The 23,240-nt window shown below is 56.7% G+C and overlaps 1 protein-coding gene across 1 annotated transcript in view; it reads left to right on the top strand.

Moving 5' to 3' along the window:
• PKNOX2 (PBX/knotted 1 homeobox 2) overlaps positions 1 to 23,240 on the top strand; it is a 124,433-nt gene that overhangs the window by 56,275 nt on the left and 44,918 nt on the right. The window contains 1 exon segment of the mRNA XM_068167265.1: positions 20,399 to 20,507. Within this exon segment, the coding sequence (XP_068023366.1) occupies positions 20,424 to 20,507 (84 nt within the window). The 5' untranslated portion in view covers positions 20,399 to 20,423.

The following is a 23,240-nucleotide window of genomic DNA, read 5'->3' as shown; positions in this document are numbered from 1 at the left end:
TGGAGCCATTGGCAGACATCTGTGCTGAGGTTGCCTTGGGGGTTGTGCTGGACTCGGTCTGAGCTTGCCCTTTGCAGTCCTTGCCCTGGCTGAGGCCTACAGATGTCAGTTTGGGGTGCAAAAACAATTGGCATGGTTAAATTCTTGCTGATCCAGGCTGTTCCTGAGCATGTTCCTGAGCAAGCTCCTGATCCAGGCTGTTCCTGAGCATGCTCCTGATCCAGGCTGTTCCTGAGCATGTTCCTGATCCAGGCTGTCCCTGAGCATGCTCCTGATCCAGATTGTTCCTGAGCAAGCTCCTGATCCAGATTGTTCCTGAGCATGCTCCTGATCCAGGCTGTTCCTGAGCATGTTCCTGATCCAGGCTGTCCCTGAGCATGCTCCTGATCCAGATTGTTCCTGAGCATGCTCCTGATCCAGATTGTTCCTGAGCATGCTCCTGATCCAGATTGTTCCTGAGCATGCTCCTGATCCAGGCTGTTCCTGAGCATGCTCCTGATCCAGGCTGTCCCTGAACATGTTCCTGATCCAGACTGTCCCTGAGCATGTTCCTGATCCAGGCTGTCCTTGAGCAAGCTCCTGATCCAGATTGTTCCTGAGCATGTTCCTGATCCAGATTGTTCCTGAGCATGCTCCTGATCCAGACTGTTCCTGAACATGTTCCTGAGCATGCTCCTGATCCAGACTGTTCCTGAGCAAGCTCCTGATCCAGACTGTCCCTGAGCATGTTCCTGATCCAGGCTGTCCCTGAACATGTTCCTGATCCAGGCTGTTCCTGAGCATGCTCCTGATCCAGGCTGTTCCTGAGCATGCTCCTGATCCAGACTGTCCCTGAACATGTTCCTGAGCATGCTCCTGATCCAGACTGTTCCTGAGCAAGCTCCTGATCCAGGCTGTCCCTGAGCATGTTCCTGATCCAGGCTGTCCCTGAACATGTTCCTGATCCAGGCTGTTCCTGAGCATGCTCCTGATCCAGATTGTCCCTGAGCAAGCTCCTTCTCAGCTGCCCACCCTTGAAGCAGCAGCAGGAGCTCTGCCATTGCCTTTCTGGTGGGACAGAGACATCTCAGGATCAGCTCTCTCCCATTTTCCCAGCCCCTGGTTCATGTCAGACCCAGACTGAGGCCTCTCCTCCCTGCCCTCCTCTCCCAAACTCAGCAGCTTTATTTTCTGTCCTCTGCTTTGTCCTCCAAGAAGCTGCTCTGAAGCTGGCTGAGAGCCCTGGGGCTGGAACCTTCCTGTTGCAGGGCTGGGGGTGAGATGTGGTGTTAAATGAGGGTGCTTGGTGCTGGAAATGTGACTGCAGTGGAGAAGGAAGAGCACAGCTTTGAGCACAACGTTGAACCATGGCTGTCGCTCGGATGAATGGTAGAAAACCAGCATCCACCCAGACAGAGCTGCTGCATCAGCACGCAGGGGTCCAGGCTGCCAGCTGCAGAGAGTGCTTCAGCCTGGCCCTTGGAATAGAGGGGGAAGGAGAGAACAGCTGGGGTCAGAGTGGCTGAGAGCTCCCAAACAGAGAGGGACCTGGGGGTGCTGATCGACAGCCGCCTGAATATGAGCCAGCAGTGTGCCCAGGTGGCCAGGAGGGCCAATGGCATCCTGGCCTGCATTAGGAATAGTGTGGCCAGCAGGAGCAGGGAGGTCATAGTGCCCCTGGACTCTGCTTTGGTTAGGCCACACCTTGAATCCTGTGTCCAGTTCTGGGCTCCTCAGTTTAAGAAGGACATCAAAACACTTGAAGGTGTCCAGAGAAGGGCAACAAGGCTGGGGAGAGGCCTTGAGCACAGCCCTGTGAGGAGAGGCTGAGGGAGCTGGGGTTGCTTAGCCTGGAGAAGAGGAGGCTCAGGGGTGACCTCATTGCCCTCTACAACTACCTGAAGGGTGGTTGTAGCCAGGAAGGGGTTGGCCTCTTCTCCCAGGCAACCAGCATCAGAACAAGGGGACACAGTCTCAAGCTGCGCCAGGGGAGGTTCAGACTCGAGGTGAGGAGGAAGTTCTTCACCGAGCGAGTCGTTCGTCATTGGAACGGGTTGCCCAGGGAGGTGGTTGAGTCATCGACCCTGGAGGCGTTCAAGGGGAGATTGGACGTGGCACTTGGTGCCATGGTCTGGTCATGGGGTCTGTGTTGATAGGTTGGACTCGATGATCCTCGAGGTCCTTTCCAACCTAAGGGATACTGTGAGACTGTGATACTGTCAGGTGTGAGCAGGTGAACTTCCTCCTCAGCCTGGTGGCAGAGCTGAAGGATGAAGTGGCTGAGCTGAAGGAGGCGGTGTCTAGGCTGAGGTCAACAAGGGAAAGCCAAAGGGAGTTAGATTTGTGGGAGAAGGCTCTGCAGATCTCCCCTGCTGAGGGAAGGGTCCCTGGAAACAGGGAGGGATGGTGTGGTGGGTTTGAGAGAGAAGGCTCAGCCTCCTCTCCCCCACAGAAAGGAAGAGAGAAACCACAGCTAGCCCAGGGGAGGAGCAAAAGGGAAATGCTGCATTTACAAGCACTGTGTAGGGAGTGCAGGAGGTGTACACAATTTGCAGTATTTACAATGTATACACAGAAATGTACAGCAAGGTGAAAAACAACCCAAAAACAATAATACAGGAACAAAATTCCCCCCCCTCTGGAGGAGGGTTCCCCCCTGTACCCCTTTCTCTCCCCTTTTTCCCCAAAGAGGGTTAGAAAGAGAGAAAAAGAGCAATTGTTAATAAAGCAGAGTATGTTAGCAGGCCTTAGCTGTCCAAGGTCAGTCTGGCAGGGAGCCCAGAGGCAGAGAGCTGGAAAGGGAGAAGGGAAGGAGCGAACTGAGGAAAGTCCCAGCTGCACCTAAGCTTAAAACTGCCTTTTTACCAATCCACCAGTGAAATTAGCTTAGAGTATCTGGTTGTTTTCATCAACATTCCAAAACATTCAGCCAGGGTGTCCCAGTACTGTCCTTTTCTCAAAGGCACAGCCTCAAACGGTCACAGATGGGTACAGGTCCTGCCAGGGGTGGCAGCAGAAATCCATCCCGGCCCTCTCCTCCTCCTCTGCTGCCCTTGCATCATAAATATGAGGCCCTGCAGGCTGAGGGCAGTGGGGATGAGAGGGCTGAGGAGCAGCCATCCGGAGTGCAGCCCAAGGCCAAGCAGTCCCCACCAGCCATAACAACCAGCTCTGGGGGGAGCCTAAGCCCAGGCAGTCCCCACCAGCTGTAACGACCAGCTCCAGAGGGGAGCCTAAGCCCAGGCAGTCCCCACCAGCTATAACAACCAGCTCCAGAGTGCAGCCTAAGCCCAGGCAGTCCCCACCAGCTATAACAACCAGCTCCAGAGGGGAGCCTAAGCCCAGGCAGTCCCCACCAGCTATAACAACCAGCTCCAGAGGGGAGCCTAAGCCCAGGCAGTCCCCACCAGCTATAACAACCAGCTCCAGAGGGGAGCCTAAGCCCAGGCAGTCCCCACCAGCTATAACGACCAGCTCCAGAGGGGAGCCTAAGCCCAGGCAGTCCCCACCAGCTATAACAACCAGCTCCAGAGTGCAGCCTAAGCCCAGGCAGTCCCCACCAGCTATAACGACCAGCTCCAAGGGGAGCCTAAGCCCAGGCAGTCCCCACCAGCTATAACAACCAGCTCCAGAGGGGAGCCTAAGCCCAGGCAGTCCCCACCAGCTATAACGACCAGCTCCAGAGGGGAGCCTAAGCCCAGGCAGTCCCCACCAGCTATAACGACCAGCTCCAGAGGGGAGCCTAAGCCCAGGCAGTCCCCACCAGCTATAACAACCAGCTCCAGAGTGCAGCCTAAGCCCAGGCAGTCCCCACCAGCCATAACAACCAGCTCCAAGGGGAGCCTAAGCCCAGGCAGTCCCCACCAGCTATAACGACCAGCTCCAAGGGGAGCCTAAGCCCAGGCAGTCCCCACCAGCTATAACAACCAGCTCCAGAGGGGAGCCTAAGCCCAGGCAGTCCCCACCAGCTATAACAACCAGCTCCAGAGAGCAGCCTAAGCCCAGGCAGTCCCCACCAGCTATAACAACCAGCTCTGGGCAGGAGCCTAAGCCCAGGCAGTCCCCACCAGCTATAATGACCAGCTCCAAGGGGAGCCTAAGCCCAGGCAGTCCCCACCAGCTATAACAACCAGCTCCAGAGTGCAGCCTAAGCCCAGGCAGTCCCCACCAGCTATAACAACCAGCTCCAGAGTGCAGCCTAAGCCCAGGCAGTCCCCACCAGCTATAACAACCAGCTCCAGAGTGCAGCCTAAGCCCAGGCAGTCCCCACCAGCTATAACAACCAGCTCCAGAGTGCAGCCTAAGCCCAGGCAGTCCCCACCAGCTATAATGACCAGCTCCAAGGGGAGCCTAAGCCCAGGCAGTCCCCACCAGCTATAACAACCAGCTCCAGAGAGGAGCCTAAGCCCAGGCAGTCCCCACCAGCTATAACAACCAGCTCCAGAGTGCAGCCTAAGCCCAGGCAGTCCCCACCAGCTATAACAACCAGCTCTGGGCAGGAGCCTAAGCCCAGGCAGTCCCCACCAGCTATAATGACCAGCTCCAGAGGGGAGCCTAAGCCCAGGCAGTCCCCACCAGCTATAATGACCAGCTCCAAGGGGAGCCTAAGCCCAGGCAGTCCCCACCAGCCATAACGACCAGCTCCAGAGGGGAGCCTAAGCCCAGGCAGTCCCCACCAGCTATAACGACCAGCTCCAGAGAGGAGCCTAAGCCCAGGCAGTCCCCACCAGCTATAACAACCAGCTCCAGAGGGGAGCCTAAGCCCAGGCAGTCCCCACCAGCTATAACAACCAGCTCCAGAGAGCAGCCTAAGCCCAGGCAGTCCCCACCAGCTATAACAACCAGCTCCAGAGGGGAGCCTAAGCCCAGGCAGTCCCCACCAGCTATAACAACCAGCTCCAGAGGGGAGCCTAAGCCCAGGCAGTCCCCACCAGCTATAACGACCAGCTCCAGAGTGCAGCCTAAGCCCAGGCAGTCCCCACCAGCTATAACGACCAGCTCCAGAGGGGAGCCTAAGCCCAGGCAGTCCCCACCAGCCATAACGACCAGCTCCAGAGGGGAGCCTAAGCCCAGGCAGTCCCCACCAGCTATAACGACCAGCTCCAGAGGGGAGCCTAAGCCCAGGCAGTCCCCACCAGCTATAACGACCAGCTCCAGAGGGGAGCCTAAGCCCAGGCAGTCCCCACCAGCTATAACGACCAGCTCCAGAGGGGAGCCTAAGCCCAGGCAGTCCCCACCAGCTATAACGACCAGCTCCAGAGGGGAGCCTAAGCCCAGGCAGTCCCCACCAGCCATAACAACCAGCTCCAGGAAGGAGCCTAAGCCCAGGCAGTCCCCACCAGCTATAACGACCAGCTCCAGAGGGGAGCCTAAGCCCAGGCAGTCCCCACCAGCTATAACAACCAGCTCCAGAGTGCAGCCTAAGCCCAGGCAGTCCCCACCAGCTATAACGACCAGCTCCAGAGGGGAGCCTAAGCCCAGGCAGTCCCCACCAGCTATAACGACCAGCTCCAGAGGGGAGCCTAAGCCCAGGCAGTCCCCACCAGCCATAACAACCAGCTCCAGGAAGGAGCCTAAGCCCAGGCAGTCCCCACCAGCTATAACGACCAGCTCCAGAGGGGAGCCTAAGCCCAGGCAGTCCCCACCAGCTATAACAACCAGCTCCAGAGTGCAGCCTAAGCCCAGGCAGTCCCCACCAGCCATAACAACCAGCTCCAGAGGGGAGCCTAAGCCCAGGCAGTCCCCACCAGCTATAACGACCAGCTCCACTGAGAAAAGGAGAAGGGTTATAGTTGTTGGGGACTCTCTCCTGGGGGGTACTGAGGGACCCATATGTCGTCCCGACCCATCCCACAGGGAGGTCTGCTCCCTACCTGGTGCCTGGGTTAGGAACATCACAAGGAGACTCCCTAAATTAATCCAGCCCACTGACCATTAGCCTCTGCTGGTGATACAGGCTGGGAGTGATGAGATGGACAAGAGGGGCACCAGGGTGATTAAAAAAGAATTCAAGGCCCTGGGACAATAGATTGATGGGGCAGGAGCTGAAGTGGTGTTCTGCTCAGTCCCCTCAGTGGCAGGGGAGTACACTGAGAGGAATGGGAGAACCCATACCATCAACAATTGGCTCAGGGGATGGTGCCAGCAGCGGAACTTTGGTCTCTTTGATCGTGGGGCAACTTTCACTGCACCCCACCTGCTGGGTCCTGATGGGGTGCAGGTATCTAGAAAGGGTAAGAGAGTCCTGGCACTGGAGTTGGCAGGGCTCATCAGGAGGGCTTTAAACTAGGTCTGAAGGGGGTAGGTGAGGAAATTGGTCCCTCTGCAGAGGAAAGAGCAGGGCACAAGTTAGGGGCAATTGAGAAGTGGGAGCCCAGCTGCAGTGCAGGTACACCAATGCACACAGCATGGGCAATAAGCAGGAGGAGCTGGAGGTCCTGATCCAGCAGGGTGACTATGATGTAGTCACCATCTCAGAAACACGGTGGGACAACAGGCATGATTGGAGTGCTGCACTGGGGGGCTACAGGCTCTGTAGGAGAGACAGGGGAGGGAGAGGAGGAGGAGGGGTGGCTCTGTATATTAGGGAGCCACTCTCTGCCACAGAACTTGAGGTGGAAGATGAGGGATTGAGAGCCTGTGGGTTAAAATCAGAGGGAGGCCTAACAAATCTGACATCCTGGTTGGAGTCTGTTGCAGACCACCCAGCCAGGATGAGGAGGCTGATGAAATACTCTCTAAGCAACTGGAGGCTGTCTCAAGATCATCAGCTCTTGTCCTTGTGGGTGACTTCAACCTGCCAGCTATCTGCTGGGAACTTAACTCAGCAGAGAGGAGGCAGTCCAGAAGGTTCCTGGAGCGCATGGAGGACTGCTTCCTGACACAGCTGTTAAGTGAGCCTAGCAGGGGTCAGGCTCTGCTCGACCTGCTGGTCTCCAACAGAGAAGGGCTGGTGTGAGATGTGATGGTGGGAGGCTGCCTAGGGTGCAGTGATCATGAGAGAGGGAAGTTCAATATGCAGGGAGCTAGGGAGGAGCAGGAACAGAACCTTCCCCTTGGACTGCAGGAGGGCAAACTGCAGCCTGTTTAAGAAACCTATTTGCAAAGTCCCCTGGGCAGCAGCCCTCAGGAACCAAGGGGTCCAGGGGGGTTGGACCTACTTCAAACAGGAGCTCTTGAAAGCACAGGAACTGGCAGTTCCCATGGGCTGAAAGATGAGCCCAGGGGAAGGCTCTGGGCCTGGATGAGCAAGCAGCTCCTGGAGGGTGGAAGGGGAAACAAGAGGCTGTATCACCTTGGGGAGGAGGGGAAGGCTTCTCCAGGGATGTTTAAGGAAGCTGTTAGATTATGTAGGAGAAAAACCAGAGAGGCAAAGGCCCAGCTGGAACTGGAGCTGAACACCTCTGTGAAAGGCACCAAACAGCACTGCTACAAATACATCACCACTACAAAGAGGGCCAGAGGAGCCTGCACTGCTTATGGGAGCTGGAGGGGAGCACTGTGACTGAAGAGGAGGCAAAGGCTGAGGTCCTGAACACCTTCTTTGCCTCAGTGTTTAACAGCCAGGCAGGAGGAGCTCAGGAGGAGTGGCCTCCAGAGCTGGGTGACAGGCTCAGGGAGCAGTGCAATGCCCTGGCAATCCATGGGGAATTGGTTTGGGACCTGCTGAGCCACTTGGACACTCACAAGTCCCTGGGGCCAGATGGGATCCATCCTAGGGTGCTGAGAGAGCTGGCAGATGAGCTGCCAAGTGCTCTCCACCATTTCCCTCCAGTCCTGGCTCACTGGAGAGGTCCCAGGTGACTGAAACTGGCCAAGGTGGTCCCCAGCCACAGGAAGGGTTGGATGGTCCAAGGGCAGGAGATTGAACACATCCAAGTGCCAGGTTCTGCACATTGGCCACAGCAACCCCATGCAGAGCTACAGGCTGGGGGCAGAGTGGCTGAGAGCAGCCAAACAGAGAGGGACCTGGGGGTGCTGATCGACAGCCACCTGAACATGAGCCAGCAGTGTGCCCAGGTGGCCAAGAAGGCCAAGGGCATCCTGGCCTGCATTAGGAAGAGTGTGGCCAGCAGGGGCAGGGAAGTCCTTGTGCCCCTGTACTCTGCATTGGTTAGGCCACCCCTGGAGTCCTGTGTCCAGCTCTGGGCTCCTCAGCTCAAGAAGGAGATTGAGAGACTTGAAGGTGTCCAGAGAAGGGCAACAAGGCTGGGGAGAGGCCTTGAGCACAGCCCTGTGAGGAGAGGCTGAGGGAGCTGGGGTTGCTTAGCCTGGAGAAGAGGAGGCTCAGGGGTGACCTCATTGCCCTCTACAACTCCCTGCAGGGAGGTTGGAGCCAGGTGGGGGTTGGGCTCTTCTCCCAGGCACCCAGCAGCGGAACAAGAGGACACAGTCTCAAGCTGTGCCAGGGGAGGTTTAGGCTGGAGGTGAGGAGAAAGTTCTTCACTGGGAGAGTTGTTAGCCTTTGGAATGTGCTGCCCAGGGAGGTGGTGGAGTTCCTGTGCCTGGAGGAGTTCCAGAGGGGATTGGATGTGGCACTTGGTGCCATGGCTTAGTCATGGGGTCTGTGGTGCCAGGTTGGACTTGATGATCTTTGAGGTCTCTTCCAACCTTGGTGATTCTGTGAGACTGTGACACAAGGCAGGGGCTGGAAACACTCAGAGAAGAGTTTGACCCTCAATTACTCACAGCCTGCAGCCAAGAACCTTTGGAGGGCTGATCCCCTCCCCGGTTTTCAGAAGGGCTCCCAAGGCATCAGAAGCTTCTCCTGCCCAATCTGTCTCCGGCCAGAGGAGCTCTGCAGCTCTTTTGTGCTCCTCAGCTGTGTTTCACTTCAAAGCTTTTTGATTTGCCCTCGGGAAAGATTCACCATTTGCTCTTTTGGGAACTTCGGTGGGGCCAGGGGCTGGCTGCTCCGGGGCAAGAGTTTGCAGCTGGCTTTGAAGAAGCTCTTTTGATGTTTCCCTCTGCCAGTTTGTTTTGGAAGGAGCTTTCATGGTCTCCCTCCATAAAAATCACTCTTCGGTGTGTCAGAAGGTGTCTCAGCTCTCCACTTAAAAAAGAGAACAAAGTTGTTTAATGCTGCTCTTCAAGGCCCATTAACCTTGTCTGCTGAAGCTCTGAGTGGCTCTTGCAGGTTTTATTCTCATGTTTATGTTGCAGAGATGTCCCTGAAGCATTTCGGGATGGGAATCTTTGGAGGGCAGAGAAACATTGAGAGCTGATTGCTGTTCTCCTTAAAAACTCACTGGGAGAGGCTTTCCCCCTGGGGTGCAGGTGGAGCTGGGGGGAGGCTTTGCAAATACTAATTCAATTAATCCAGCAATCCAGAATCCAGCCCAGAGAAATTGAAAGAGACCTCTGGAGCTCCCCCAGCCCAGGCCCTGCCCCAGCAGGGCAGCCCCAGCAGCTTGCCCAGGGGCACAGTGCCCAGGGGGGGTTGGAAGCTCTCCACACCAGGACACTCCACAACCTCTCTGGGCAGCCTGCTCCAGGCCTCCAGCACCCTCCCAACAAACAACTTTCTCCTTCCCTTCCCCTCCAACCTCCTGGCCTCCACTCTCTGCCCACTGCCCCTTGGCCTGGCCCTGGCCACCACTCAGCAGAGCCTGGCCCCAGCCTCTTGCCCCCCAGGGGCCCTTCAGCTCTTGCTGAGCATTGCTGAGCATTGCTCTGGGGCTGCTCTTCTGCAGCCTCTCAGCCCCAGGCCTCTCAGCCTTTGCTCCTGCCAGAGCTGCTCCAGGCCCCTCAGCAGCTTCCCAGCCTCCCCTGCACTCTCTCCAGCACTTCTCTGGCCCTCTGCAGCTGGGCAGCACACAACTGCCCCCAGGGCTCCAGAGGTGGCCTCAGCAGGGCAGGGCAGAGGGGCAGCACAACCTCCCTTGCCCTGCTGCTGCCCACACTCTTCTCCATGCCCCCAGGACCCCCTTGGCCTTCTTGGCCCCCAGGCCACCTTGCTGCTGCTGGGCAACTCCTTGTCCCCCAGCACTCCCAGCTGCTTCTGCTTGGAGCTGCTTGCCAGCAGCTTCCCCCTGCCCTGTGCTGCTGCAGGAGGTTGTTCCTCCCCAGGGCCAGGCCCCTGCCCTTGCCCTGCTTCACCTTCAGGAGGTTGCTCTCCCCCAGCTCTCAGCCTGCCCAGGGCTCCCTGGCTGCCAGCACAGCCTGAGGGCTCTCAGCCACTCCTTTAAACCCTTTCTCATACCACCCAGAGTATGGGGTTCAAGAAGCAAAGTCCATGATCACCTCCCCACCCTGGCAGGCCTGGCTTCAGGAGGCACAGATGGTGCTGGCAGTGCAAAGGGCTCTGGAGAGATGCTACAGAGATGGACTGGGAACTCCTCTTGCTGCCCTGGCCAAGGGTGACCTGGCAGCCAGGACCCATCCAGCAGCAGTGGCTGCCAAGAGCATCAAGGCTGGGTCCATCAGTGCTGCACTGGGATCATGATCCTGCAGCAAGGTCTCCTGGTGAAGTCAGGACAGTCTGTGGCTGTTTCCCAGGGGAGAGGGGTTGGAAGGGACATCCCAATGCAGTGAGGCATCAGGGAAATGGCCTCAGGGTGCACCAGGGGAGGTTGAGGTTGGGAATCAGAAGGAACTTCCCTGAAAGGCTTCTCAGACACTGGCCCAGGCTGCCCAGGGAGGTGGCTGGAAACCCATCCTTGGAAGTGCTCAGAAGAGGCAGAGCTGCGGTGTGAGGGCCATGGCTGGTGCCTTGGGGGAGTTAGAGAAGGCTTGGACTGGATGAGCTTCAAGGCCTTTTCCAGCTGAAACGATTCCATGTTTCCATCACTCTATGACCCCATGGTTCCCTGACCTCTTGGTTCCCTGACCCCATGGTTCCCTGACTCCATGGTTCCCTGACTCCATGGCTCCATGACCCCATGACCCCATGGCTCCATGGCTCCATGACCCAATGGCTCCATGGTCCCCTGACCTCATGGTTCCCTGACTCCATGGTTCTGTGACTTCATGGTTCTGTAACCCCATGGCTTCATGGTTTCCTGACCCCATGGCTCCATGACCCCATGGCTCCATGGTTCCCTGGCTCCATGGTTCCATGGCCCCATGGCTCCATGACTCTATGACTTGCCAGCAGCTTCCCCCTGCCCTGTGCTGGTGCAGGAGGTTGTTTCTCCCCAGGGCCAGGCCCCTGCCCTTGCCCTGCTTCACCTTCAGGAGGTTGCTCTCCCCCAGCTCTCAGCCTGCCCAGGGCTCCCTGGCTGCCAGCACAGCCTGAGGGCTCTCAGCCACTGCTCCCAGTTTGGTCCCACCAGCAAACTGCCTGAGGGTCCTCTCAGTGCCTTCATCCAGGTGTTAGTGACGAAGATGTTGATCAAAACTGGACCAAACTGTTTACAGATGCAGTTATTCAACCAATGGCTGCAGGCAGTAAAGCATTAAAGTTGTTCCCCTGTGCCCAGGGCAGATGCTCCATGCAGTGTCAGAGCAAAGCACTGCTTGGCAGGAGTGGTTTGGCATTGCCTCTCTCTTAGCCCAAGAATTCACCAAGGGCTTTTCTAGTCAGGAAAGAGGTTTGCTCAGCTCCAGGGCTCATCCTGCCTTAGCCCATGGCTGTAGCACAGGAACAGGCTTGGCTCTTGCTTCTGCATTCTGTTTGTCCTGCTTCAGTTCTGGCTCTGTCATCTTCTGAGGGGAATGGACATGTTGGCAGGGATTGGAGTGACAGGACAAGGGGGGATGATTTTAAACTAGAAGAGGGATATTTGGGACTGACAGATGGAAGAGGATTGTTGAGGCTGGAGCAGAGGAGGCTGAGGGAGAGCTCCTTGCTCTCTGCAGCTCCCTGCAGGGAGGTTGGAGCGAGGAGGGGGCAGCCTCTGCTCCTTGGTGCCAAGGGACAGGAGCAGAGGCAATGGTTTCAAGCTGCAGCAGGGGAGGCTGAGGCTGGCTCTCAGGAACCCTTTCTGCCCTGGGAGGGTTCCCAAAGCTTGGAAGTGTCTGCCCAGGGCAGTGCTGGAGTCTCCCTCCCTGGGGGTGGTGCTGAGGGCCAGGGTTTGGTGCTGAGCCTGCAGTGCTGGGGGGAGGGCTGGGCTGGGGGAGCTGCAGGGCTCTGCCAGCTCCATGGGTTCTGTGAATTCTTCATGCTGGGGGTGGTGAGGCCCTGGCCCAGGTTGCCTGTTGGAACCACTCCAGGTTGTCTGGGGCTCTGAGCAACCTGCTCCCATTGCTGGCTGCAGGAAGCTGGATTGGATGAGCTTGAGAGGTCCCTTCCCACCCTAACCATCCACTGTGGGCTGACCTCACTAACTGCATCCTGGCAAGGCTGCAGGTGTCAGCACTTAGGGCAGTGGCATCCTGACAGAGAGCAAAAGATGCTCCCAGTGCAAAGTCCCTCCTGGGTTTGGGGAAAGGGAATTTGGCTGCCAACTGTTCCTTAAGGTACTAAAATTACCTGGTGGCTCTGAGGTATTCCTTGTGCAAACTCTCCTGAGGCATCACAGCAAGGTGCCTGGGAGCAGCCTCCAGACTGAGGGCTGACCAAGTGGGTGATGTTGGATTCTTCCCCATTTCACCCCTGAGTAGCATTAAGTTTATTTTGAATGAGTTCAGGGAGGCAAAAGTGGCTTCCTTCAGAGCTTGTGAAAACCTGGTGTGGATCTGTGAGGGTTCCAGGAGAGCACTGTGTTCATTTTGGGGCACTCACTCCCAGCAGGACCTGGAGAGGCTGGAGCAGGGCCAGGGAAGGGCAAGGAAGCTGGGGAAGGGTCTGGAGAAGAGGGCTGGGGAGGAGCAGCTGAGGGAGCTGGGGGTGGGGAGGCTGGAGGAGAGGAGGCTGAGGGAGACCTCCTTGCTCTCTGCAGCTCCCTGCAAGGAGGCTGGAGCCAGGTGGGGCTTGGGCTCTGCTGCCAGGGAACAAGGCACAGGAGAAGAGGCAATGGCCTCAGGTTGCCCCAGGGGAGGTTCAGGTTGGCCATGAGGAAGAATTTCTTCATGGAAAGGGTTGTCCAGGCCTGGCCCAGGCTGCCAAGGGCAGTGGTGGAGTCTCCATCCCTGGAGAGCTCTGGAGCTGTGGTGCTGAGGCCATGGGTTGGTGGTGTCAGGTTAATGACTGTGGGGTCTGAAAGGCCTTTTCTCACCTGATGCTGTGAGTTTTGGTCCAAACAAGCAGAGGGCAGATGGAAAGGAGACCCTCAGGAGCAGGGGGTCGCTCTCAAGTCAGTTTATGGCCAGTGTGGAGTCAGCATCTCTGCCGCTCCCCAGCCCGATCTATGTTCCTCTGGAGGTCTCTCTGCTCCTCCCTGCTGTGTTTCTTATGGCTCCTCGGCTGGAGGCTTGATGGCTGCACCCAGAGAGTGGCTGTCAATGGCTCCATGGCCCAGTGGAGGCCAGGGACAAGCAGAGTCCCTCAGGGATCAGTCCTGGGCCCAGGCTTGTTCAACATCTCTGTGGGTGCCATGGGCAGTGGCACTGAGTGCAGCCTCAGCAGGGTTGCTGATGGCACCAAGCTGTGTGGTGCAGCAGACAGCTGGAGGGAAGGGATCCATCCAGAGGGACCTGGACAGGCTGGAGAGCTGGGCACAAGCCAACCTCAGGAGGGTCAACAAGACCAAGGGCAGGGTCCTGCAGCTGGGTGGAGGCAATCCCAGGCACAAATGCAGGCTGGGCAGGGACTGGCTGGAAAGCAGCCCTGAGGAGAGAGCCTTGGGGGTGCTGGGGGAGGAGAAGCTCACCAGGAGCTCTCAGTCTGCACTTGCAGCCCAGAAAGCCAACCAGAGCCTGGGCTGCAGCAGGAGAAGTGTGGCCAGCAGGGCAAGGGAGGTGATTCTCCCCCTCTGCTCAGCTCTGGGGAGACCCCACCTGGAGTCCTGCCTCCAGTTCTGGAGCCCCTATGGCAAGAGGGATGTGGAGGTGCTGGAAGGTGTCCAGAGCAGGGCCAGGAGGATGAGCAGAGGGCTGGAGCTGCTCTGCTGTGAGCACAGACTGAAGGAGTTGGGGCTGTTCAGTCTGGAGAAGAGAAGGCTCCCAGGTGACCTCATTGTGGCCTTCCAGGATCTGAAGGGGGCTCCAGGAAGGCTGGGGAGGGACTGCTCAGGATCTCAGGCAGTGCTAGGACTAGGGGGAATGGAATGAAGCTGGAGGTGGGGAGATTGAGGCTGGAGGGGAGGAGGAAGTTCTTCCCCATGAGAGTGGTGAAGCCCTGGAATGGGTTGTGCAGGGAGGTGGTTGAGGCCCCAGCCCTGGGGGTGTTTAAGGCCAGGCTGGCTGAGGCTGTGGCCAGGCTGATCTAGTGTGGGGTGTCCCTGCCCATGGCAGGGGGGTTGGGACTGGCTGATCCTTGTGGTCCCTTCCAACCCTGAATGATACTGTGATACTATGATACTATGATGAATGCACAGACCAGGAGCTCCAGCACGGCCAAGGCTCGGTCAGGGTGGAGGCAGAGGGAAGCTGCAGCCCCTGCGCGGGGCCAGGGCTGCCCTGGAGCTGCCTTAAAGCTTGGGACAGAGGAAAGCAAAAATGCAGTTCTGGGAAAGGCAGAAAAGAGCAAGAAAAAAGGCAGGAAAAGGGGGATGGAAACACAGAAAATAGAAAAGAAATAGTGAAAAATAGAACTGAAATATGGACATTGGAATAAAAGGGTGAAGAGCAGAATCAAACCATGGGAAATTGGGATGAAAAATGGGATAAAAGTGCAGAAAGTGCAGAAACATACAGAAAAAAACCAGAGAAATTAAAATATAGGGAAAAAAATATCCAGAAAGTCACAGGAAAAATCAGGGGGGAAAAAAAAACCAACAGAAAAATAACCAACAGTGGAGAAACCAAATACACCAAAAGTATAGAGAAAGACAATGAGCATGAGAGCAAGTGCAGGAAGAATACAAGGAAAATGTGGGGGAATAGCAGAAAGTGATGGTACAATCCAGCCAGAATGCAGATGGGCTGCAGAGAAGAAGGGAAAACCAAGGAAAATAAAGAAAGAATCACAGTCTCACAGTATCAGCAAGGTTGGAAAGGACCTCGAGGATCATCCAGTCCAACCTGTCATCACAGACCAGACCATGGCACCAAGTGCCACATCCAATCCCCTCCTGAACACCTCCAGGGATGGGGACTCCACCACCTCCCTGGGCAGCACATCTCAATGGCCAACAACTCTCCCAGTGAAGAACTTCCTCCTCACCTCCAGTCTAAACTTCCCCTGGCACAGCTTGAGACTGTGTCCTCTTGTTCTGCTGCTGGCTGCCTGGGAGAAGAGACCAACCCCCTCCTGGCTACAACCTCCCTGCAGGGAGTTGTAGAGGGCAATGAGGTCTCCCCTGAGCCTCCTCTTCTCCAGGCTAAGCAACCCCAGCTCCCTCAGCCTCTCCTCACAGGGCTGTGCTCAAGGCCTCTCCCCAGCCTTGTTGCCCTTCTCTGGACACCTTCAAGTCTCTCAATGTCCTTCTTGAACTGAGGGGCCCAGAGCTGGACACAGGACTCAAGGTGTGGCCTAACCAAAGCAGAGTCCAGGGGCACAATGACTTCCCTGCTCCTGCTGGCCACACTCTGCCTGCTGCAGGCCAGGATGCCCTTGGCCCTCTTGGCCCCCTGGGCACACTGCTGGCTCATGTTTAGGCAGCTGTCAATCAGCACCCCCAGGTCCCTCTCTGTTTGGCAGCTCTCAGCCACTCTGACCCCAGCCTGTAGCTCTGCCTGGGGTTGCCATGGCCAAAGTGCAGCATCAAATCAAGTGCAGCATCAAATCAAAGGCAAAAGAAAGGCAAATAAAATCAAAGCAAACTAAAGAAAATGTCAATAAAAAGGAATAAAAAGAAAGATTAAGGAAAGTAAAGGAAAAGAAAGAGAACTCCAGAGAATGAGGCAGACAGAGCCAGAAGCAAGGCAGATGCAGAGAAATGCAGAAAAGGAACTAAAACCTCCATGAAAATTAGGAAAAATACATAAAAATAGCCCCAAAATATGGGAGACGAGGGAAAGAGTCAGGGAATGCAGGGGAAGAGCTTCTGGGGCTCAGGAAACCTCAGCTGTCTCAGCTGCTCAGGAAGCCAGGAGGAGGACATCCCAGCAGCTGATGCTCTGCTTTCCCCTCTTCACTCCTGATCCCTTCCTGCTTTGCTGCCCCATGGGCAGGGACCCACATTGCCCACTGGACTGGAGGCCAAAGCTGCTGCTCCCCGGAGCTGCTCCTCCCCAGTGCTGCTCCCCAGTGCTGCTCCTCCCCAGAGCTGCTCCTCCCCAGTGCTGCTCCTCAGTGCTGCTCCTCCCCAGTGCTGCTCCTCCCCAGTGCTGCTCCTCCCCAGAGCTGCTCCTCCCCAGTGCTGCTGCTCCCCAGAGCTGCTGCTCCCCAGAGCTGCTGCTCCCCAGAGCTGCTCCTCCCCAGTGCTGCTGCTCCCCAGTGCTGCTGCTCCCCAGAGCTGCTGCTCCCCAGTGCTGCTCCCCAGAACTGCTGCTCCTTCCCAGAGCTGCTGCTCCCCAGGCTGGCTGAATGCTGTCCCCTGTGGTGGAGCCCAACCAGGTGCTGCTGCTCTGGGCTGGGTTTTTAGGGCTCCTGCTGACACGGGGGTGCTGCACAGCTTTGGTAGGGACAATGCTTTGGAGTTCTGCAGCAGGAGGCTGCTGGAAGCCTGCAGCAGACTGCCCAGGGAGGTGGTTGAGGCTCCAGCCCTGGAGCTATTGCAGGTGAGGCTGGAGAGGGCTCTGGGCAGCCTGCTCCAGTGGAGGATGTCCCTGCTGCCTGCAGGGGTTGGGCTGGGTGAGCTGTGGAGGACCCTTCCAGCCCAGCCCAACCCCTTCAGTGATTCTGTGATTTTGGCCATGTTGAGGGCAGCAGTGACCATGCTGGGTGAACTCCTCAGCTCCTCACCTGAGTCTTTCATTTATTGCTGGAGTGAGAGCTGGTGAAGGGCTTGGAGAATAAATCTTCTGAAGAGCAACTGAAGAAGCTGGGGCTGAAGAAGAGGAGGCTGAGGGGAGACCTCATCACTCTGCAGCTCCCTGAAGGGACCTTGTGAGAGGTTGGTGCTGGTCTGCTCTCACAGGTAGAACAAGAGGGAATGGCCTCAAGCTGCAGCAGGGGAGGTTTAGGCTGGACAAGAGGAAAAGCTTTTTCCCAGCAAGAGTGGTCAGGCACTGGCACAGGCTGCTGGGGAGGGCAGCAGCACCAACCCTGGAGGTGTTTAAAGGCTGTTTGGAGGTGGTGCTTGGCAGTATGGTTTGGGGATGAACTTTGCAGAGCAGAGTGGGTGGTTGGATTTGGCGAGCCCAAAGGTCTTTTCCACCCTGAATGATTCTGTGGCCAAAAAGCAATCTACAAACCTGAGGCTCTTGCAGGTGGACACAAGGGCTCTGGAGGGCAGGGGCAGCTGAAATGATTTGATTTCTTGAGGAGATGTAGCTTTTCCTCAGCATTGCTGCTGCCAGAGATGAGGGAGCCTTGGTGGAGTTTATTGCTCACCATTTTTGTCCCAGGAGCTGGCTGCAATCCCTGCCCTCCTCCATGCCCAGACACCCCCAGAGTTCACCCTTTGCTCAAGATTCCAGCTGGTGTCACAGAACCACAGAATGTTAGGGCTTGCAAGAGACCTCCAAAGGTCATCCAGTCCAAGCCTGCCAGAGCAGGGTCACCCAGGGCAGGCTGTGCAGGAACTCACCCAGGTGGGTTTTGCAGATCTGCACAGGAGACTCCACAGCCTCTCTGGGCAGCCTGCTCCAGGGCCAGCACCCTCACACCAAAGAAGCTTCTCCTCGTGTTGAGTTGGAGTCTCCTGGGTTCTAGCTTGTGCTCATTGTTCCTTGTCCTGTCACTGGGCACCACCAAAGAGCCTGGCACCTTCCTCTTGCCCCCCACCCCTCAGATATCTGTAGGCTTTGGTCAGATCCCTCTCAGCCTTCTCCTCTCCAGACTAAGCAGCCCCAGGGCTCTCAGTCTCTCTTCCCAGCAGAGATGTGGAGGCTTTCCCTGCAAGCACTTGGTGGCTGCAAGCTGTGTGTTCCCCATGGCATTGGTGAGCTTTCAGAGGTGGTTAAAGAAGAGGAGGCTGCAGCTTGGGCTGGCTCGTTCTGGCCATCCTGGCTGTGAAGAGCCCAGGGCTAGTTCCACACATTCAGTGTGTTTGGTGGCCACACAGGTGCCTTGCTCTTGGTGCCAGGGTTGCCTGGTGTGGCTCACTCTGAGGCTGGGCCTTTGGTCACTGGGGAGCTCTGAGTAGCAAGGGGCTGGCAGGGGCTTGGCAGTGCTCTGCTCCCTTGCTCATTTGGGTGTCTGTGGTGAGAGCTGATGTGGCTACACTGATTCAAGGTGTTGGGGGAGGTGGAGAGAAAAAGAAGAAAGAATGAATGCATGGAATAAAAAATAATGAAAAGGAGGAGAGGAGGAATGCAGCAGGCTCCCAGCCTGGCCTGCCTCTGCTGCACATCAATCCATGGTGCTGACAGCTTGGCACCATTAGCCTGAGATTCATGGCTGGGGGCTCCTGCCTGAGGCCCCATCAGGATTTTCCCAGGCACCAGGAGCTTCCCTGGATATTTATGGACATTTGTCTGCCCCAGGACAAACACTCTGCTGTCAGCCACAGCCTGCCCTCACTCCCAGCCTTCTTGCCTCTTCTCCAGGTGCAGTTCTGCAGGCAAACCCAGACTGAAGGGCTTGAGGAGCTGTGGGAACGAAGCTGAGCTCTGGCTGCCCCCTCCCGGGGGGACAGCTCACACCTCCCCCCGGCGCCACCAGACGCCGAGCAGGGTGGTGGTTTTTTATCCCAAGCAGCAATCGTTTGGGGTTTGTAGCTTCCCCCTCAGCTGTCTGCACCACGGCAGTGCTGAGTTCTCCTTTTCCCCAGCTGCAGCTGTTCCTGGGGGAGGCTTCTCCCCTCTGTGTCACCCCCCTCAAGGGCACAGATGCTCAAGCTGTGAGCAGAGTTTTGCCACTGAGGATTCTGAGCCGTGAGGTCACTCAGGAGCAGATCATTTTGCCTCCTGCTATTTTGCTGTGGAGGGGGAAAGAGAGAAAGAAAAGATGAAAAGCATGATTTTAATCCTATAAATGCAGCATCCTCCTGGCTGCAGCAGCTCTGTGCTGCAGCTCCCCAGCTCACAGGGCTCTGGGGCTGCTCAGCTCGTGGCTCATCCATGCTGGGGCAAAGGCAAAGAAAGAAATGCTTTTGTTCATGCAAAATAATCCAAGAGGCTGAGGCTCAGCCCATGCAGGCAGCCTTTGGCTTTCCATTGTGCACCCATGCTCTGGGGCTCTGGTAGCTCCTCTACACCCTTGTGGAGAAGAGCAGGGTGTTGCAGATCTTCCCCTAAACGATTGGCTGCCTCACAGAGAGGCCCAGAACATTGCAGATCTTCCCCCAAACAGTTGTGGCACTCCCAGGGGAAAGCAGAGTCTTGTGGAAGTTCTCCCAAGAGCCAGAGGCCTCGTGGAGAACACCAGGACGTTGCAGCTCTTCCCCAAACAACCATGGGCCCTGTGGAGGAGGTGAACCCTCAGGCAGATGTCCTCTCTTCCCAAACCAGCCACTGCATGGAGAAAGGGACTTGGGGAGGCTCTGGGGAGACTGTGCCAGTTGGCTTTGTGCAGAGCTCAGAGCCTCAGAGGGAGCTCAGGACTGGGCTTTTTCTTCTGAAGCAACCACACAGCTGCAGTGAAATAATGAGAGGAGGCATTTGGGGACCAAAAGTTCCTTCTGGTTCCATCTGCCACCAGGTCTGTCCTTAGTGGGACAATGTCCAGCCAAGAGCTCCTTTCTAGTACCCCTCTTTCCCCCCATCTCCATCAGACCTGAAGATACCCTAAGGAAGAGCAAGTCCAAGAGAGGCTGGGGCAGCAGAGTGTCTCCTGGGCTCAAGGATGTCCATGTGGGATCTGCAAACTCAAAGTTTGCTCCTGGTTCAGCAAAGATTTGAACCTTCTTTCCTCATTTCTGTGCATTCCATCACCATGAGGCTGGTCAACTCAACACAGGAGCCAATCACATCAGTCACCTCAACACTGAATGTCCCTTCCATGCAGTGCCTGGGAGGCAGCCACAGGCAGAGGCACATGGCCTGGGCTTTGCATTGCTGCCTTGTCTCCCTACTTCCCAAAAGGAGGAATAGCTGTAAAGGGGATAGAGATTCCCACCTAGGCATCATGGTTATAGGCACAAAGGGTGGAAAGGAAATGCCCAGGATGCACCAGGGTGGACAAGAGGAAAAGTAGAATGAGGTGGCTTGTGGCAGCCATCCCCACCCAGAGCTCTGCTCTGCAGGAAAGGTCTCCCTGGGAGTGGCCCTCTGCACCTCAGCCCTGATGTGCTCTTCAGCCAAGCTCGCCAGTCTCACATAACCATCAGGCCTTGGCTTTCCTCCAGGGGCTGGGTGGTGGAGCACTGTGCTGGGATCTCCTTTCTGCCCCTTTTTCTCCCTGTTTCTGGGGGGCAGAGCCCTGACTGCCGCGGCTCTTCTCGCCCTGCAGGCTCTCGATGTGACTGCGGCGCAGGATGCACCATGTCTCCCCGGCACCGGCGCTGACGATGATGGCCACCCAGACCGTGCCCCCTCCTCCCTACCAAGACACCCCGCAGGTCAGTGTCCCCCCAGCACCCATGGGCTCCTCAGGACCCCTCGACACCCCCATTCACTACCCTAACTTCCAAGTTAATGACCATCAGAAACCATCTCCCCTCAGGACGTTGGATTCAGGGACGGTCAGAAATGAACCTCCTGTGGACATGTTCTGCAGGGGTGAAGGGCTGGGGGTCAGATGATGATGATGCTGGTGATACCAGTTCTGTGCTGGTGATACCAAACTGGCAGGAGTGGCTGAGAGCCCTCATGCTGTGCTGCCATCCAGAGAAGAGTGTGGGCAGCAGCAGGGCAAGGGAGGTTGTGCTGCCCCTCTGGCCTGCCCTGCTGAGGCCACCTCTGGAGCCCTGGGGGCAGTTGTGTGCTGCCCAGCTGCAGAGGGCCAGAGAAGTGCTGGAGAGAGTGCAGGGGAGGCTGGGAAGCTGCTGAGGGGCCTGGAGCAGCTCTGGCAGGAGCAAAGGCTGAGAGGCCTGGGGCTGAGAGCCTGCAGAAGAGCAGCCCCAGAGCAATGCTCAGCAATGCTCAGCAAGAGCTGAAGGGCCCCTGGGGGGCAAGAGGCTGGGGCCAGGCTCTGCTGAGTGGTGCCCAGGGCCAGGCCAAGGGGCAGCAAGGGGCAGAGAGTGGAGGCCAGGAGGTTGGAGGGGAAGAGGAGGAGAAAGTTGTTTGTTGGGAGGGTGCTGGAGGCCTGGAGCAGGCTGCCCAGAGAGGTTGTGGAGTGTCCTGGTGTGGAGAGCTTCCAACCCCCCCTGGGCACTGTGCCCCTGGGCAAGCTGCTGGGGGTGCCCTGCTGGGGCAGGGGCTGGGCTGGAGTTGCTCCAGGGGTCCCTTCCCACCCCCTCCATGCTGTGATTCTGGGATTCTGTTTTTTCCCCTTCCTGGCTTGTTTTGGAGGTGCAGGGTCTTCTTGGAATGCTGACATGGTGGTGAGTTTGCAGCCAGCAGGTTAATGAGCTGGCAAGACGAAATGTCTGGCTGGAGTGGGAGATTTTGCTGTATTTTTATGGCACTTTTTGGCAGCCTTCATCTGTGGTGTTGCTCCAAGGGGTCGAATAACTTCCCTGAGCATCGTTCCAGAGCTGAGTTACTGAGGGAAGGGGAGGCTGTCCAAGAGAAACTCCGCTGGAGCACCCCAAGGGCTGGGGTGTGGGGGCTGAGGTTGAGTTTCAGTGATGGTCCAGTGCCTCACAGCCCATCTGGGGGGGGGGGGGCAAATCCATATCACGTTTCCCAGCTGCAGTGGTCCAGTGGGGGTGGTGTGGGCTGAGCACAGCAAGGAGCCCGAGGGAGATTTGGAGCTTCCCCCCTTTTGCTGCAGCCCTCGGCTGCTAAAGCAGCGAAATCTCCCCTCCCAGGGCACAAAAAAGATTGAAATTAATAAACTCCAGGCTGTGCTCTGCGAGCTAAAATAAATAAATTGACTTTTACACCTCCCCTGAAGCCACCCAGGTCTCCGTTCTGCTCGTCTCCTTCGGTGGGAAAAGGTCACTTCTCGCCAACGACACCTCCGTGGGGCTTTTATGGCCCTTCCACCTTCTCTGTCATCATTTCTTCGCCTCGCTGCTCTCACAACGCCTTTCTCTCTTTTTTTCTCCCCCCTTTTTCTATTTTTTTTCCCTCCTAATTTATTTTTTTTTATTATTCCTTCCCCATTCCACCTCCCTCCCCTTCCCCCTTCCCCCCCCGTCCCCGCTCCCCGTCGCCGTTTCTGGCTCACCCCGCGGGGAGCCGCGGCGCCGCTTCGCTCCTAATGGGCAATTGAAGGGACTTCGGAAACAGCCCAGATTTCCCCCAGCGCCCTCCGGAGCTGTCCCCCGCTTTGCCTTCCCCATCCTTCTCCCTCCTCTGCTCCTCCTTGCTTCCATGCACTGAATTTTGGGGACCCTCAGGAGCGTCTTTGACCAAGTCCCTCCTTTTTTCCCCGCCCGAGAGGGCTGCTGAAGCCTTTTCCCCAGGTTTGGAGCAAAAGCTGCAGCTGGGAGTTGCTTTCTCCCCCTTCCACTCGATGCTGTGAGCTTTTCACCTGGAAATTTGGGCTTGGAAAAGCCAATTGCACAAATTCCCTCTTCCCAGAGGAAAAATTTAGAGCCACAACCAATTAGTGGAGCTACAACCGGCTCCGATCGCCAAGGGGAGCGTTTTGGGGCCAAAAAAAAGGGGTTTGGGGGAGCCTTGTGCTGTTATTTTCCTGCCTCGCCGTCAGGAATGTGCGGAAGCGGCACGGAAATGCTGGAACGCTGCGGTTCGGAGGCAGAGAAAGAGCGGCTGTAATAATCACCTGCTAAGGGAGCATCGTTTGTAGCGAGCAGCTCTACCTGTTGGAAATCAGAGCCTGCCCCCAAATTCCGCCAATCTCCCGCAGTGAATGGCGAGAAGGAGGCAAGGGAGAGTCTTGAGCCCTCTCCTTGTCCAAGTTACAAAAAGAGGCTCATTTAGAAACAGCTTTTTTTTAACACCAAAAGCCAGGACAGCAGCTTTGCCTCCCCCAACAGTGCTTTGTTAGGTGGTTGCATTGAGGACAAAAATGGAATAGAGAGGACAAAACCCAGACAAGATGTGAGATCCTTGTTGCTGCTATTGACAATCCTTACTCTTTGGGTTAAAATGTTGCTTCTCCAGCATTCTCACCATGCAAGGTGGCCAGAGCAGCTGCCCCCTCCCCCAGCACACAGCATTTGATTGGTGCTTATAGCAGAGCTGGAAGTGGAAGCTAAAGAAACAAATCTATTTGAAAA

Source organism: Melanerpes formicivorus, unplaced genomic scaffold, assembly GCF_026170545.1.
Source record: "Melanerpes formicivorus ecotype bairdi unplaced genomic scaffold, bMelFor1.0.p_v2 SCAF_114, whole genome shotgun sequence".
In the NCBI taxonomy this organism is placed as follows: domain Eukaryota; kingdom Metazoa; phylum Chordata; class Aves; order Piciformes; family Picidae; genus Melanerpes; species Melanerpes formicivorus.
The sequence above is the reverse complement of the archived record's forward strand: the minus strand, read 5'-3'. Positions and strand labels throughout refer to the sequence as shown.